Genomic DNA, 16,558 nt, shown 5'->3' with positions numbered 1-16,558 from the left:
AATGAACGTGTTTATGTAACGGAACGCAGCCCAGAAAACCGAACTAAGCCCGGTATGTGGGGCAGTGATAGCAAAGTGAGTAAAATGTGTTAAGACACATTGAAGACTCTGGTTGATAAACTGCAAATGATCAGTATGAACTGTCATTACTTTAAATAATATAAATAAAGTGCTGCTGTTTGTAACTCACCTATGAGAAAATGGACAAAAGGTCCCACGTTGTGTCCTTAATGATGATACAAACCAAAGCTGTCTTCAGTGTTTTCACTCTGTTCTGTTTAAACTGTGACAGAGGAGCAGGGGGACAGAGCTGAACAGAACAGAATAGAATAGAATAGATTAGCTTTATTGTCACTGTGGACAAAGCAAATAACGGAATCACTAAAGCCCCAGTAAAAAATAGAATAATTCAACTTGTAAAAAAAGCTATTAAAAATGTAAAATATAAACATAAAAAGACAGAATGTGCAATGTGAGGTAAAGACACTTTGTCAGGTGAGAGGGACAGGTGTATACAGGTGTAAAAACAACAGGAAGTTAGTCTTTGTAGTTTTGCTGCTATCGGCCTGATGAGCAGCTGCAGTGGTGGAGACGTACAGATCATGCTCTCAGCACCTGATCATTTTCATCTGTAAACTTATTCAGAAATCATGAGGAAAAGATGCTTTCTGTAGCTGCAGAGACTGTCAGTGAAATGATGTGTAACCACCACCCCCAAAAAATGGTTAAATGTAATACAGTGAAAAAGAACAAACTACAAACCGACACCTGCTCTCATGGTAAATTTTTATTATAAAAGCCATAATCTTCACCATCGCTTACAGGCAAATGTTCAGAAATGGGATAATTCTGATAAAAGCCGTTATTATTAAGAATTACATTTAATGACATGAGGTATTTTCTTACTGGCTACACTATGGGCCAAATCATCAACAGCATTTTTTCCTCAACAAATTTTTATTAAATAATAATAATAAAAATAATGATAATAATAATAATAATGTGATAAAGCAAAGATAGTAGGTAGTATCACAGTGAGGAATACTGTCCACTGACATTTTTAAAATATCAATAACTCGTACTGTCAATAAATGCAGATTGGAATACACGTAACATTCATATAGATATCAATATATTTACAATATTTACAGTCACAGACAAATAAACAGAAGTAGGCTAACGATACAAGCACAATACAGAGGCTTTGGCAAAAAATAAAAAGAGTGCATACATTTTGCTAAACTTGACATATACACATGAAGTAAACATGATTATACACGGAGAGAGAGTACAAAAACAAGCAAGATTAAAAAAAAATCCAGTGCAATGTCAGGTTTTTGTTGGTTTCTGTCCGTGGATGAATAGCAGCCTGTCGCCTTCATGTCCTCCTCCTCCTCCTCCTTCTCCTCGGTGAGTTTGTGGTCGGTGGGAATAAAAAGTCCTGAGCAGGGCGGGAAACTCGCTCTGTCCTCTGCTCCGGCTAAGTCTACATGGATTAAACTCAGAATATCTGCATTACAGAAATACTCAGATTATTACAGATGTTAAAATGGAATAATCTGAAATACTGTGGCATGAATTCACCTCAACACCTGAAAGTCTCAGAACGAAGTTAACAAGTGAGCTAACGGTTAACACGCTAGCCGGCTGTGAACATGCATCTACTCTTCACAGTCTCTCTTCAAACCTCTGTATTTTCTCTGAAATGGATCATTTACTTCCCTCTGACATTTCTTTCCACGATGTTCATTTATCCAATAAAGAGTTTCTGATGAGGAAAAAAGTTTTTTGCTAGTTTCCGCTAGCTTGGATGCTAACGGAACAGTAAGTGTCCAGATTACTAAAAGCTGTAGTAATATCAGTGGTGGAAAGCAGCTCAGTGCATTTACTGAAGAACTGTACAGCTGCAACACTGGCTGATTAATGATGTTTCTAGTTTCCCGAATATTAAGATTCAATGCTTTCCTTTGCCGTACATCAGAGGAACTTGAATATCTTTGGATTCTGGATTGTTGGTCAGACAAAACGACATTTTAGCTGAGCCTGGAAAAGTAAGTTTATACACCAAAATGAAAAGAAACAGACAACTGGTCTGGTTTTCTTGCTTAAGACGAGAGTAAGATAGCCGTCTTAACCCAGTTTCAGATAATCAGAGTTTGCCATGTTTTAATGACCCTGTTCTGAGGTCTTTCTGTAAACGTAGCCGGGGCCCAGTCGCTGTCTTCACGGTGTTCACCAGCCAAATATGATTTGTAGAGTAGAAAAGATCGTCCTGATGTGGCTGGTGGAGCCGACTGAAACAACCAGTCACTAACCTTTAAGTGTCTGGTTGCACCCCCCCCCCCCCCCCCACCTTTCTGGGGTCCTGAGTTGGCCCTGTGGGGTCCTGCCTGAGTCTGTTAGTTGGCGGTGGGTACGAGCACGCCCACAGGCAGCGCGGGGCCTCTGTTTTGGCCCTTGGGCAGGGCCACTTTGTTGAGGTCTCCGGTTTCGGTGGGCCATGAGGATGCCCTCTTGGTGGTCATGTGCCGTCGGGCGTGTTTAGTCAAGTGGTCACTGCGCATGAAGCGCCGGTCGCACATGTTGCAGACAAACTTTTTCTCTCCGGTGTGTGTTCGGCGGTGGCGGGAAAGCTCATCAGAGCGCGCAAACTTTTTGTCACAGCCTTCCCAGTGACAGCTGAACGGCTTTTCACCTGCAGAGGACAAAAGAAAGACGAACTGTTGACAAAGGACAGTTCTTCATGAGCAAAACCACAAAGCATCACAAAATAACAGAATATTCAGTTTGTTCCCTGTATCACAGGTAAAGCTGCGCTGAGCTTTTGTGATTTAGTTTAAATTTTTTTCTTTGATGCTAAGAAGCATCAGCTCAGTAAATCCAGTGGGTTTCTGGCCAAGCTCAAAGCCTCTAACGTCAGAAAGAATTTTCAAACCGTGAAGAAACAACAAGAACATCAGGGACGTGGTTTTCAGTCAACAGAGCACAGAGGAGAACTGGAAAAAAAAAATGTGGAGAGGTTATTTTGTGCGATGACCTCCTACCTGTGTGTGTGCGCAGGTGAGCCTTCAGGTGTGAACTCTTGAAATACGTCTTCTTGCAGCCGGGGAAGTTGCAGACATAATTCCGTCTGCGGGAGAAGTCAGCCTGCGAGGCGCCGCCATTCGCTCCTGATGGCATGTAAACTGGAGCCGGGGCCAGGGGTAGCAGCTTGGTGTTGCCCAGGGTCATGACAGTCTGTGGGCCTTGCGGAGGCTGGGAGACGGCCGGCTGGGGGACCACAAACATAACGGTCCCCTGCGGCACAGCGGAGCCCACCAGCAGAGGCTGGGCGAAGCTGGAAGGAGACTGGGGCAGGATGGGTTTGGGCCCCCCCTGAGTCTGAACCTGAACCGGAGCCTGGACGAAGGCGGAGATCATCCCCGTCCGGCTGCTCACCGGGAACACCTGGCAGAGGACCGGAGAGGGGGACACTGGAGAGGAAGAGGAGGAGGAGGAAGACACAGGGATGGAGTGAGGAGGAGACACTGAGGAGGGAGGGGAGGACGGGTTGTCAGGAGATGGAGGAGGTCTGTCCCTCTCCTCTGTAAGTGTCTGTGGAGGTCCTGGTTGAGGTGGCATGGAGGTTTTTGTCAGCTGGGAGGAAGGAGCGGGAGGTGGAGGAGGAGGAATGCTGAGGCTGTCGGCGGTGTGGCGGATGACGCTGGTGGCCATGGCTCTGCTGGGCGGAGCCACACAGGACCACTCTGTCTGAGGTGGAAGTGCTGAGGTGTCTGAGATGAGAGGTGAGGAGGAGGGGGAGGGCTGGGGGAGGCCCGTGTGGGAGTCAGTAAGGAGGGCGGGGCTGATACTGAGGCCCAGGTGGGGTAAGACTGGTCTGGAGGCAGGGCTCATAGCAGAGGTGGTGGTGAGGACAGCGGTGGTGGAGGCCTCGGCGAAGCTCGGACTGTGAGGTGGAGTCATACACTGACGGAGAGAAGGAAAAAAGCTTCAGTAATATTCACTGAACATGTTCTTAGTACTGCTCATCATTTATTTATGTTTGTATTTTCATATTACTACAATTTAAAAACTCTATAAATATAAATATATCCCTAACTAACTGTTAATGTCTCAATGTTGTTTCTCCTGCAGATGAAGTTTCAAACCTCAGGGAAATTAAATGTTTTGTCTGAACCTCTGTGTATGGGTTCCTCTGTGTTCTGTAACTGAAGCTTCACATTAAACAAAGCATCATAAAATATGAAAAGACTTCTTACTAATTTTATGAATTTTTTCTCCTTTTTGTTACTTATTGAATTATTTCAATTATTACAATTTATTATTACAATCAATGATTCCATACTTTTATTATTATGTATTATGTATAATACAAGCCAGCAGGTTTTCTGGTTTTGAACCCGACTGTAGATTTAATGAACGTTGAGTCTCTTCTTACCAGAGAGGACAGAGCGATCAGGTCTTTGGGAGTGTCCCCTCCCTCTGGGTGGAGCTGGATGGAGTCACAGGAGTCGGAGGTGGGGGTCAGCGGGCGAGGTTTGTGTGACCTTTGACCCCAGAAGCTCATGCTGACGAGCGCCTCTGCAGCCTCCAGGTCGTGGTACTCAACGCACGGCTTCAGCTCGGTGGTCGCCGCTGGCTGGGAATCCATACTGTCAACCTGAGGCAGATCAGGACGTCAAAGGAGGCTTAGACCCGGGACACATGAGACAGGTTGGTCTTTGTCGCTCTCACTCAAATATGACAAGAATCAGAACCATGACTCAGCATGAACAGAATCGATCAACAGAACTGAAATCCCAATCAATAAGATCATCAGTTTCAGCTGAAGTTCAGTCTGTGCAGGATCAGACGTCAGCACTCGTCTCATCTGACTCAGTCACAGGGAAAAGACACTAACTGTCAGTTCATCCACTGTGGAGGTTCAGAAAGACAAAGCCGGGATTCAGCCATGTTGACTCCATGATCTCACTGTGAGACGGGTCAGGTTACAGGATTCATCTGATTACAGAGGTGGGGTCAGAAACGTGATGGTTCTCCAGCTCAGCACCAACACTGCAGCCTCACAGAGGAATCACACTGTTACAGCACGTTAAAGAAACCCACCAACAAACATCTCTTCACATCTCTCAGCTCCTACAATTTGGGATCCCAGACGTGTTCTCCTGAGTTCCCTCTGGAATCTGCTCCATGTCAAAATTTTTAGATTATTTTGTGCCAGAAAATAAGTTTGATTGACAGTTAATGACACAAAGTCCCTTCTTCTATTCACTACAAATGTAAATATGAGTTGGGATCCCAAATGGCTTCCTGTGCATGATTCAGACTGTTCAGTTCTACGTTATCGTTTTTTTTAAAACTGTATGAAAACAACCAGTGTGATGTCTCGGTTACTGAGATCTGTTCCTCTCAGCTTTGTTCTGCTGAGTTCCCTCATGCTTTAACTAGTTACTGCTTTTTTTTGTTTTTGTTCTTTTGTGTCCAAAAAGTTTGTTTCACATATTCTGAGATTAGTGAGAGGGAAGTGAGGTAAGTGTCTTCTGCTCGGAACATGAGTTGGGATCCAAAATGTGCTCCGATGATTCAGACGATTGTTTTTTACTTTGACAGATAACGAAACAAACAAATATCTTCTTACTGTGAATGATTTAGATGGACTGAGAGATCTTTCTGCCTCCACCTGACAGGTGATCTGCTGTGTTTCAGAATCCTGTGGCTCCAGTTTTTCTACCAACGGTGGACGAATGTTGACAACAGTGTTTTGCAGACAGCCAATCAGATTCATTGATTTTTAAGCTGTAGATTATTGATAAAAAGCAGCAGCTGAGGATTTTTCACGTCCTGCACTGATCCACACTTCTGTTTATTTTAAAGTTGCGTGTTGCCAATAAAGCCAGCCTTTTTTTCCTGCTGCCAGCAGGTGGAGCTTTGTCCCCGATGACCCGTCCTCTAACAGGGAGCAGTGAATGAGTGAACAAGGGACGGATTTCAGACACAGCCCTTCTTCCTCCTTTGGGAATGAACGTGCTCGCCACCCGTCTAATTACCAGTGATGTCACTTGTTTTCCTACTTCCTCTTTTCTTCTGAGCCGAAAACAATGTAGGAAACACAGCAAATACAACTATAATAATAAAACAGTATTGTTGTGGACCAGATGCTGCCCAGGTCAAAAAAAGTACTCACACAAAATGTTAGAAAAAATAAACATTTAAAAAATAAACGTGTGGGAGGTGACGGGGGGACAAAGGGCTCCTGGGTGCTCAGCGAGGTTGGCTGGTGTCTGGTGAATGCTCAGCTGCACATACAGGAAGGGTGGAGGGAGAGAGTGAATGAGGGGTGAGAGAGCTATATATATAGATACAGAGAGAGAGAGAGAGAGAGAGAGAGAGAGAGAGGGCCCCACTGCAGCGGGTACACCCATCGTCTCGCTCAGGATGAGGGGGAACCTCCCCTGTACCCAGAATAGATGACGGGAGGTGGCGTGCCAGATATCAACCCCCCCACACACACACAAAGAGCCCCGCCCCCTACTCCTCCCACATTAACATGCACTGACTCGCCCTGAGAGAGAGAGCGCGAGCCAGAGGAAGCTCCCAACAGGAAGTACAGTTGGAGAAAACAAAGTCAATCTGTTGCAACAGACACACACTCAGTATCGTGCTCCGGCACTGCAATTTCCCACGCAGAACATCACACAAACACATCGCACAGCAGCACATAATGGGATTACAGACACAATGCAGACACAACACGTGTGTTCACTGTCACTTCGAACAGGAAAGAATGTGTTTTTAAACAATGATCATCATTCATGGCGACTTTTAACGGACAGAACAACACGTGAACCAGCCTTTGTTACTGTGACTGAACTTCAGGCTCGTCAGCCTCTGGTTCTTCTGTTCCCTGCTCGTCTCTGTGGCCGTGGCTCTGCTTGTTGTGTTGTTCATATGTGGTCTTGCCGTGTTGTTTCCTCTGCTCTTTCTTTGTTGTGCTCAGCTGCAGTTTTTTGGGTGCAGCTTTATGAACAAACTGATCCTGAATCTGATCGGTCCACAAACAGAAAAACCAATTTCTGATGCTGACATTTCCACTGATGAGCAACAATTCTGTCAGCTGATTTGTCATTTAAGACATTTTCAAAAGCAGAAAACCTAAAAAAAATCCCTGGTTACAGACGAGAAGATTTTCATCTTTTCTTTTATGAGAACTGACTGAATGTATTTAGGTTGCAACATGAATGTGTGAATTAGTGAACTCTGACATGCATTTATCACATTTTCTGCCATTTCATAGAGCAAACTGATAAGTTGACTAAGTTGGTTTGTATTTCCTCATTTCACTTACTTCAACAATTTGTTTATTAATCCACTGATTTAAAATGATTGAACATCAAACATCTGATGGCTCCAAATGTTTTTTCACCACAGTTAATTGAATATTTTGCTGATTTATTGAACAAAAAAAAACCATTTGATGAGAGTTCGCTCTGAGACAATGTTTTTTCTGTTTTCTGATAATGAACCAAATGATCAATCGATTACTTAATGTCATCAGATTAACCTGATGACTGTTTACTGCAGCTCTGACCCACAATGAGGAAAATCATCAGCTGCATTTAACAGAAGCTCACAGCAACAACAAAGACCAGCAAGCAGAGTCTGCTTCTACTCATCAACAGTAGAAACCAGTGGAACCAGCAGCAGCGGTGGATCCATCGAGACAAAGACTACCAGCCCAGTTTGGGGCAAAGTGTCTCCATCAGTCCTTAAACTTTATGATGGAGCGATGCACTGCAGTGATGCAACTGTTGTGAATACACAGCAACACACACTGGTCACTGATGACGGCAGGATGCACGCGCACGCGCACACACACACACACACACACACACACACACTGGGTTCAGTATGACCTCAGGTAAACCAGCCGACAGCGACAAAATAAGACAAAACCAGCCGCTGGGCGCGTTCACGAGCCACCGTGAAGCCCGCTGGAAAGCTCGCGGAGCTGACCTGAGACCAGCGCGTGTTGTTATGAACATGCAGGTAACAGCTCAGCTACAACAACTTTAAAGAAATATCCACCGGACGGTCGTTAAACAGCCGGTCCCGCGGCCGCGGAGCGGACTCACCTGGCAGCAGCGCTCCGCCGAGAAGCTGTGCATGAGGAAGAGTTGAGCCGAGCCACGGGTACTTCAAAATAAAGGCAGAGACAGCGGCAGGAGAGCGGGCAGTCGGTAATAAGCTGAGCCTCTGCCAGCAGACTGGCTTCAGCTGAGCGGAGCCAAAAAAAAAAAAAAAACCCGAGGGAAAAAAAAACACAGAAACAAAATTCAGAGCAGTCTGGCGGGTGGTAACACGCAGCCAATCACAGGCAAAGGTGTAGCGGGCTGCGGCCAATCCGAGGCGAGGCGGTGCGTGATCGGTACGTGGCCGCGACGCGATTGGCCCGAGGCGGGGTGCGTGGCTGTCGGGGGGCGTGGCCGGGGAGTCAGCGGTGTCAGAGTAAACCCGGTGAACCCGGCAGCGCGCTCGAACTAGGGGAAAGGTTGGGAAGCAGACAGGCGCGAGGCGGGACCGCGATACCCGCGAGGACGCGCGTGAGGCACGTAGTGACCAACTGCAGGTAAAATATGAAGAAATGTAAATGACACGTTAGTGTTTATACAGAGCGCGTTTATCAGCGCAGTGAACCGGATGTTAGAAACATCATCATCATCATAAACACGTTCACAAATACATATAAAGCTTTAACAGCTTCACATCAGTCTGGAATATTTCAGCATGTTAATCAAAACGTGTGTTGAGAACTGACCTCACATTTTTATTAGATAAATTCATAAACATTTATACTGATGCTTTTTTTAGATGTTTATATTTTGCTGGGTTTTTGTGCCTGCTCCCAAACAAACTGTTTTTTATAGTTGAGAATTGAACTTTAAAAAGTCTACATCATTTTGGAATATCACTCAAAATATAAGATATTAATATTAATGTATTTGTCATCAACTTCTTTTTATTATTTAACACAATTTACCGTGATGTTTTACGATTTTTTTTATGGTATCAGTGAAATAAATTTGTACATTTAAAGACTTCTCATATTAGAAGATTATGAGCATGTGAAAATGTTAATATCAATGTTTTTTATCTGATATTTTATTGTTTTTGTTCTGCCCTGAGTTCTATGGTTGAAATGATAAATAGATGTGAACTTTTTAATAAACATATATATGTTGTCATTTGATTTAGCTCATATTTTTATCAGAGTTCACACAGCTAGTCCATTAATCGACCAGTCAGTCAGCAGAAGAACCATCTGCAACAATTCTGTTCAACATTTAAGTCGTTTTTTTTTTTTTTTTCAGGGAAAATGCAAAAGAATCCAGTTACTGAAACTGAATATTTACTCTGTTAGAAACTCAAATGTCTTATATGGATATCTGAATATTAGACAAAACAAGATATCAGCTTGGGCACTGGGAAATTATCTGTAAATCAAGTAATGTTTAACACAAAATGAAATTAGTAATAAATAATTTTTCAGTGTGTAAGTATATTGTGCAGTCGCACTCTGTGGAAACATGAGACTCATGTAAAATGTAGATGTAAACACGAGTGTGAGGAGGAGGAGATGGGAGGAGTGTGTGAGCCACAGCAGCAGATTATAAACAACACGCATGCTGTTCTACATGAAGTCCCACCCACGCACACACACACACACACACACACTCAGCATCAGCTCTGCTGGACCGGTCAGCAGCAACACATGAATGACACCCAGGCTGAATCCACTACATGAGACTGAAACACGCAAACATGCATGAAAACTAAATGATCTGTCTGCTGGTTTGCATCAGTGCAAACTCTGCCGACAGCTTCCTGCAGCACTGAGACTGAGAGACGAGGCTGCAGCTCAGTCTGAGGACAAAATCATGAAAACTGAAACATGAGAGAGAAAATAAAGTTGTCCTGCTGCACGTCTGCGTGGAGGAAATGTGGAAACGGCTGCAGCAGACGAAAGTAAAGTCCACAGGGTTTTTCTTTTTTTTTTTTTTTGGGCTGCGATCCTGGGCATTTTTTCCCTCTTCACGTGTCTGCATCAACTCAGACATGTGCATGTTAAACACTGTTAAAGACAGAAAACAAAGACAGAAAGAGTCACGAAGAATCGAGACGTTTGGGAACAAAGAAGAGAAAGAAAAGCTCAGAGAGGCCCTCAGCATATTCTCTTATTGTCTTCTTCCTGTACCATTTTCCTCTCTGCTCTCATGTGAGTCCAACTAACTACCCCCCCCACACACCCAACCACCCCCCATCCTCCTCCTCACCCCCTCCCCACCGGGCCGATGAACCCGGGGACTCCTATGCGTCGAGGTTGTAAACAGCCTCTCCGATAAAGAATTTCAGGGCGGGGCTACAAGGATTGCCCCCTCCTCTTCTTCTTCCCCTCACTTTCCTCCCCCTTTCCTCCCCCTCCACACACTCGACTCATGCACGCGCCGGCCCAGCACCGGCTCCTTTGTTGTGGCTGCATGTTAACCCTTTAAGCTGCAGCAGGAGACTGGAGGTCGAGCCGTGCTGCCACCACCATCATCATCATCATCATCATCATCATCATCATCGTTATCATAACATGAACAAACGGTGGAAGAGAGGAGGGTGGAGAAAGGAGGTGGAGGTGATGGTTGGTTGTGGTGATACGTCATCCTGTCTGAGGCAGACAAAGAGCCTGTTCTATTCCCTGTTGTTTCCCATCGTTTGTGACGCTGATGCTTCACCCCTCAGTGTTTGATTGACAGGAGAAACCTCCTCACACAGCCGGCCTCGGATCACCTGCTCGCCTCACAACACCTTTTGGTGGCGGCGGTGGCCCGGCTCGCCCCGCAGCTCGTACACCAAACAAACATCTTCATTATTCAGAGTGAATTAGCTTGACGTGCTGCTGCTGCTGTGGCCGTCTGCAGAGAGAGGTGAGCTCAGGACTGTAAACTCAGCACAGACACACACAAGAGGCAGAAACTGGGACAAAGGCAGGATCTGGCAGCAGGCAGGGGTCAAGTGAGTTCATTTTCATTTTCAAGTTCAGCGAGGTTGTGAAATAAAAAAAGGAAAAAGAAAAACACACAGGCAGGCGGTCCGTCCGTCCGTCCATAAAAAACGGTTTCCAGGCAGAAAACACTCCCAGACTCTGTGCAGGAGGAAATCAGAAGCAGAGACGACGAAGCTCGACTCAGCCAGCTGTTTGTAGGTCAGAGCGAAGAACCTGCACCAGAACCTGAACACACACTGAACACACTCTGAACACACACACACGCTGAACACACACTCTGAACACACACTGAACACACACTCTGAACATACACACACACAGAACACACACTCTGAACATACACACTGAACACACACTCTGAACACACACACACACTGAACACACACTCTGAACACACACACACTGAACACACACTCTGAACACACACACACACTGAACACACACTCTGAACACACACACACTGAACACACACTGAACACACACACACTGAACACACACTCTGAACAAACACACACACTGAACACACACTCTGAACACACACTGAACACACACTCTGAACATACACACACACAGAACACACACACTGAACACACACACACGGAACACACACTCTGAACACACACACACACTGAACACACACTCTGAACACACACACTGAACACACACTCTGAACACACACTGAACACACACTCTGAACATACACACACACAGAACACACACTCTGAACACACACACACTGAACACACACTCTGAACACACACACACTGAACACACACTGAACACACACTCTGAACAAACACACACACTGAACACACACTCTGAACACACACACACTGAACACACACTCTGAACACACACACTGAACACACACTCTGAACACACACTCTGAACACACACACACACTGAACACACACACACTGAACACACACTCTGAACACACACACACACTGAACACACACTGAACACACACTCTGAACATACACACACACAGAACACACACTCTGAACACACACACTGAACACACACTCTGAACACACACTCTGAACACACACACACACTGAACACACACACACTGAACACACACTCTGAACACACACACACACTGAACACACACTGAACACACACTCTGAACATACACACACACAGAACACACACTCTGAACACACACACACTGAACACACACTCTGAACACACACACACACTGAACACACACTCTGAACACACACACACACTGAACACACACTCTGAACACACACTCTGAACACACACTTCTGTTTTGTCTTTGTCCAAGAAAAAAGTGCTGCAACCCAAGGTGATAATTGATTGGCCGTTGCCATGGGAACGAGGTAGCGGTGTGAATCTTGGTCGGTGATTGCCTGCGACCTGAGCCGGGCCGTGAGCTCTGTGACAGGACGATAGAAAGCGCGGTCTTGATGTCTGAGGTCAAATTTGTGTCTGAGACGTGGACAGTTCGGGGCATTCTGGGAAAATGAGGACCTTTTCTGAATGTTTATGGAAAGTCATGATGTCTGGGACATATTTTAAAAGTAAGGACAGTGGGGAAAGTTTCTGCTGTGAAAGGTCAGCACTGAGGACATTTTTGAAAAGTGAAGATGCTGTTAGAAATGGACCTCTGTGAGGACACACTGAGCAGTGAAGACATTTTGTCTGGTCCTGGATTTTTTGAAGGACTTGTTGAGGGTTTAGATTTGGTTTTAAGGCTGAGGTTGGAAAACAGGGAGGGGTTGGTGTGTGTCAGTAGGTGTCCGGGTACGAGCTTCTGACCGTCGCTGTGTCTCCGTGTGAGGCCCCGAACCTCCATGGTAGCAGAGGTGCACGTTACTGCAGGGTCAAAGGTCGCCCCTCCTTCAAGACTTCCAAGAATCAGACCTCCAGGAACTGCAGCCACACGTGGACGTCCATCCCGTGTCCACTGACAACACACGGGCTGCGGCTGAGTCCTCCTGTGTTTTAAAGTGTGTTTGTTCATTTCACACATTGTGTAGTTACATGAAGGTTAATATGAACCAGACTGAGCAGCAGAGTTTCAGCCTCTGACTCTACTTCATCATCTTAGTCCCAGAATTTAGTCCTTGTGTTTAGTTCAGAGTTTAGTTCAGAGTTTAGTTCAGAGTTTAGTTCAGGGTTTAGTTCAGGGTTTAGTTCAGAGTTTAGTTCAGGGTTTAGTTCAGAGTTTAGTTCAGAGTTTAGTTCAGAGTTTAGTTCAGAGTTTAGTTCAGGGTTTAGTTCAGGGTTTAGTTCAGGGTTTAGTTCAGAGTTTAGTTCAGAGTTTAGTTCAGAGTTTAGTTCAGGGTTTAGTTCAGGGTTTAGTTCAGGGTTTAGTTCAGAGTTTAGTTCAGGGTTTAGTTCAGAGTTTAGTTCAGGGTTTAGTTCAGGGTTCAGTCTCTACGTTTGCTTCCTGAGAGTCTTCGGTCTAAATAAAACCCTCAGAGCGCGATCGCAGCAGCAGATGTGATTTCCCTCCAAAGCAAACAACAACGACCTCACCGACCAGGCACACACCCACTCCGGGTATGTATGTATGTATGTGAGGGGGGAGAAAGGGGCAGGAGGGGACGTCCAGGGTGGGTGGGGCCACTGAATGTAGGTCATACTCCATTGAGGAGGAGGCGGGTGGTGCAGCGGGTTCACCGCTGCTGAAAACAGACTCTCTCACAAAGTTTTTTCTTCTTTTTTCTGAGTCCAGATAATCCTGATCACCGTGGTCACCGTGGTCTCTGTACTAAGCGTGGAGGACTCACTGGGTCCATGTAAACCCACATGTGTTTCCACAGCTGGAGAACAATCATATAAACATCTGTTTGCACCTTCAGCTCCTTCACCTCTCTACGTTTATGTGACAGGAATGTGGCCGACGTTCGCCAAAATCCCTGAACGCTCCACTTTTAATCAGGGACTTTGTCCTGGTCTTCGCTCCTGCTACCCGTGATCCAGGGTTTGCAGGACATTCTGGACGGCCTGTGACTGTGTGTCCTCGCCATCGGAGGGGACCTCGCTGTGATTTTTTGGTGGCGTGGCGACGGCGATGCTGCGCTGACTGTGACGACGGAGAGTCAGCAGCTGTAAAACATTCCTCGCTCACATCCAGCCCATCTGTGCTGCTGACTTCAGTGAAAGGGATGATGGGAGTTTTTTGCTGACTCCAGACCTGCGGGCAAACATCAACACACACTTCCTGCTTTGCTCTGCCCTCATTTCCTGTAATGTGTCATCAAAAAGCTCCAGTTAAAGCCTCAGAGAGTTTCTGAGCGCGTTCGTCTCTGAGCCGCCGGCTGCTGCTGTAAAACCTCAAGTTTGTTTAAATTGTTTAATTATTATTTTCAGAACTTAAACTCACGAGTTCAGCTGATAAAACTTCTGATGGATTGTTTACTGAAGTTATTTAGAAACGTTGTTAGCTTATTCGCACACACTTCCCAGCATGCATTGCATTAGGCTTAAAACTGACCAGAAATCCTCCTTTTTTTCTAAAATGAAAAAAAGTGTCTTTTCAGAGGTGATGAAGGAGTCAGGTGATTTTCAGAGGAGTCAGGTGATCGAGCTCCTGAACGTGTGAGGCAGTTTTTAACGTTTGGGTAAAACCTGTGACGACGGACGAAGATCAGGCCGAAGGCGGCACAGGGTCAGAGTACGTCCATTCATCAGCTGTATCCATGAAACTTTCTGTAATTTAACAAAAGAAGAAAAGCAGCTGTGATCATGTTAAAAAACATTTTACTGTAACTGCTCATCATCATTTTTTTTTCTTCCAGTAAAATCTCCAGCTGTTCCTCCTTCAGCACCTGGTCTGTGATCCACTGGGACCTGATTCACATGGAACCACAGACAGAGAGGCACCTCCACCTGCAGCTGACATGTGACCTGAGGAGGTGGGTGTGGCCTCAGGCCTCAGTCAGCTGATCTGCCTGAACCAGAACCCAGAGCCTGACCGGGTTTCAGTGTCCAGTGTCCTGTCATGGTTCCTCGGGTCTCTGATCCGATTCCAGGGTCCTGAGACGTCTCAAGGCTTCAGCAGAGACTCGTCACCGCGGCGACTCTGCAGCTGAATATTTCCGTCTGATACTTTTTACTGTTCTGCTCCAAATATTCTTCTCTTTACTTCACATTGACTTATTGTGATCAGCTGATGAGTCAGAGGCTCTGCAGACTCACAGGTGTGTTCAGTTACTGAGGCTGACTGAAGCTGCTCAGCTCTGCAGGTCCACCTGAGGTCTCTGAGGACAGAGACTCACAGTCCAGACCCCTGAAGTCCTGAAATTATGGGATGAATTATTTTTATTTGATCAGATCAAACGAATCATTTTCTGTGTGTTCACATGATAAAAAACTGTTCGGGCTCAGAAAGGCCTCGTTCTGCAGGAAGAGCAGATTTTTCTTTCATACGTTTCCACAGTAAAACAGTAGAACTGTATTTTTACTTTGTACTTCTGCAACTTTTACTCAATAAAGAAAGAAAAAGCCTCCGTGTCTCAGAGATCAGGAAAAAGAAAGTGAAGCACAGAAACTCAGCTGAAAGCTCCAGAGAAGAAGGTTGTCTTTCAGTTTAAATTCCACCGTTTCTCAGCTTAAAGGAAAAACTCTGTTCACCATCTTTAACTTTTCACAGTGAGTAAAAGCTGCTTTCGTTCTCAGGAGGTGAAACATCTTCGAAAAGAAGAAAAAATAAAAACCTGCTTCTCCTGAAAGGATGAAATGTTTTCACACTTTTTCTAAAGTTTGAATGAAGAGTCGTTTGTTTTTTTATTTTAAACACATTCAGTTTGTCTGTTGTCTGATGTCCACAGAACAGAAACAGATCATCTAGAATTTATTTTTACTGAAAACATGAAATTACTTTTCATGTCACAGAAACGAGTCTTTATTTACTGAAACTGATTTAATCTGAAAAAATCTTTTCTCTGCTTTAATGTTCAGCAGCAGATTTACTGTCAAAATTCAACTCAGCACTTTTTCTTTTTTATTCTGTGAAACAAAAACAAAAAGCTCACGCACCAGTTTTTCTGCAGCTTTCGGCCTCGTGTCTTGGTTTTCCTCAGCCTGGTTTCTGTGCAGATTTTCAGAATAAATTAAAGAGTAATGCACAGTTTAGTCACTTGAAGGTAAAAACCACTAATGAGGAAAAACAAAGTTTATTTTTTGTAGCAGTTTAATGCAAAAATCGGAATAAATCATTTATCAGTATTAATCTTCTGGTTTCACTCTAAACTAAATTCTGCTTTTCAAGAAAAAAAAAGATTTTTACCACTTATATATACGTCAAGATTGTTTATTTATTTACTATTTTATTTTTTATTAATTTCACTTGGTTTGTTGATTTGATCTTAATAATTTTATAAAAATACAAACCATCAGACTTTTTCAGGGACAGAAAAATGGACTAGTTTTTGTTGTTGTTGTTTTTTCAGACCAACAACATGAAAACAGGAACTAAAGAAAGAAAATGACGTCATGTTTTTATTATAAAAGTATAATAAAAACACGACC

General features: G+C 44.6%; 1 protein-coding gene across 1 annotated transcript; it reads right to left on the bottom strand.

The window, feature by feature from the left end:
* Nucleotides 1–779: 779 nt before the first annotated feature.
* Nucleotides 780–8,277, bottom strand: klf11a (Kruppel-like factor 11a). Its single transcript, XM_041064506.1, has 4 exons — nt 8,133–8,277; nt 4,439–4,660; nt 3,045–3,966; nt 780–2,695 (listed from the first exon to the last, which is right to left on the bottom strand). The coding sequence occupies exons 1-4, from the start codon at nt 8,163–8,165 to the stop codon at nt 2,400–2,402; spliced, it is 1,473 nt and encodes a 490-aa protein (XP_040920440.1). The 5' UTR covers nt 8,166–8,277; the 3' UTR covers nt 780–2,399.
* Nucleotides 8,278–16,558: the final 8,281 nt, after the last annotated feature.

The sequence above is a fragment of the Toxotes jaculatrix genome, chromosome 19 (genome assembly GCF_017976425.1).
Source record: "Toxotes jaculatrix isolate fToxJac2 chromosome 19, fToxJac2.pri, whole genome shotgun sequence".
In the NCBI taxonomy this organism is placed as follows: Eukaryota; Metazoa; Chordata; class Actinopteri; family Toxotidae; genus Toxotes; species Toxotes jaculatrix.
The sequence above is the reverse complement of the archived record's forward strand: the minus strand, read 5'-3'. Positions and strand labels throughout refer to the sequence as shown.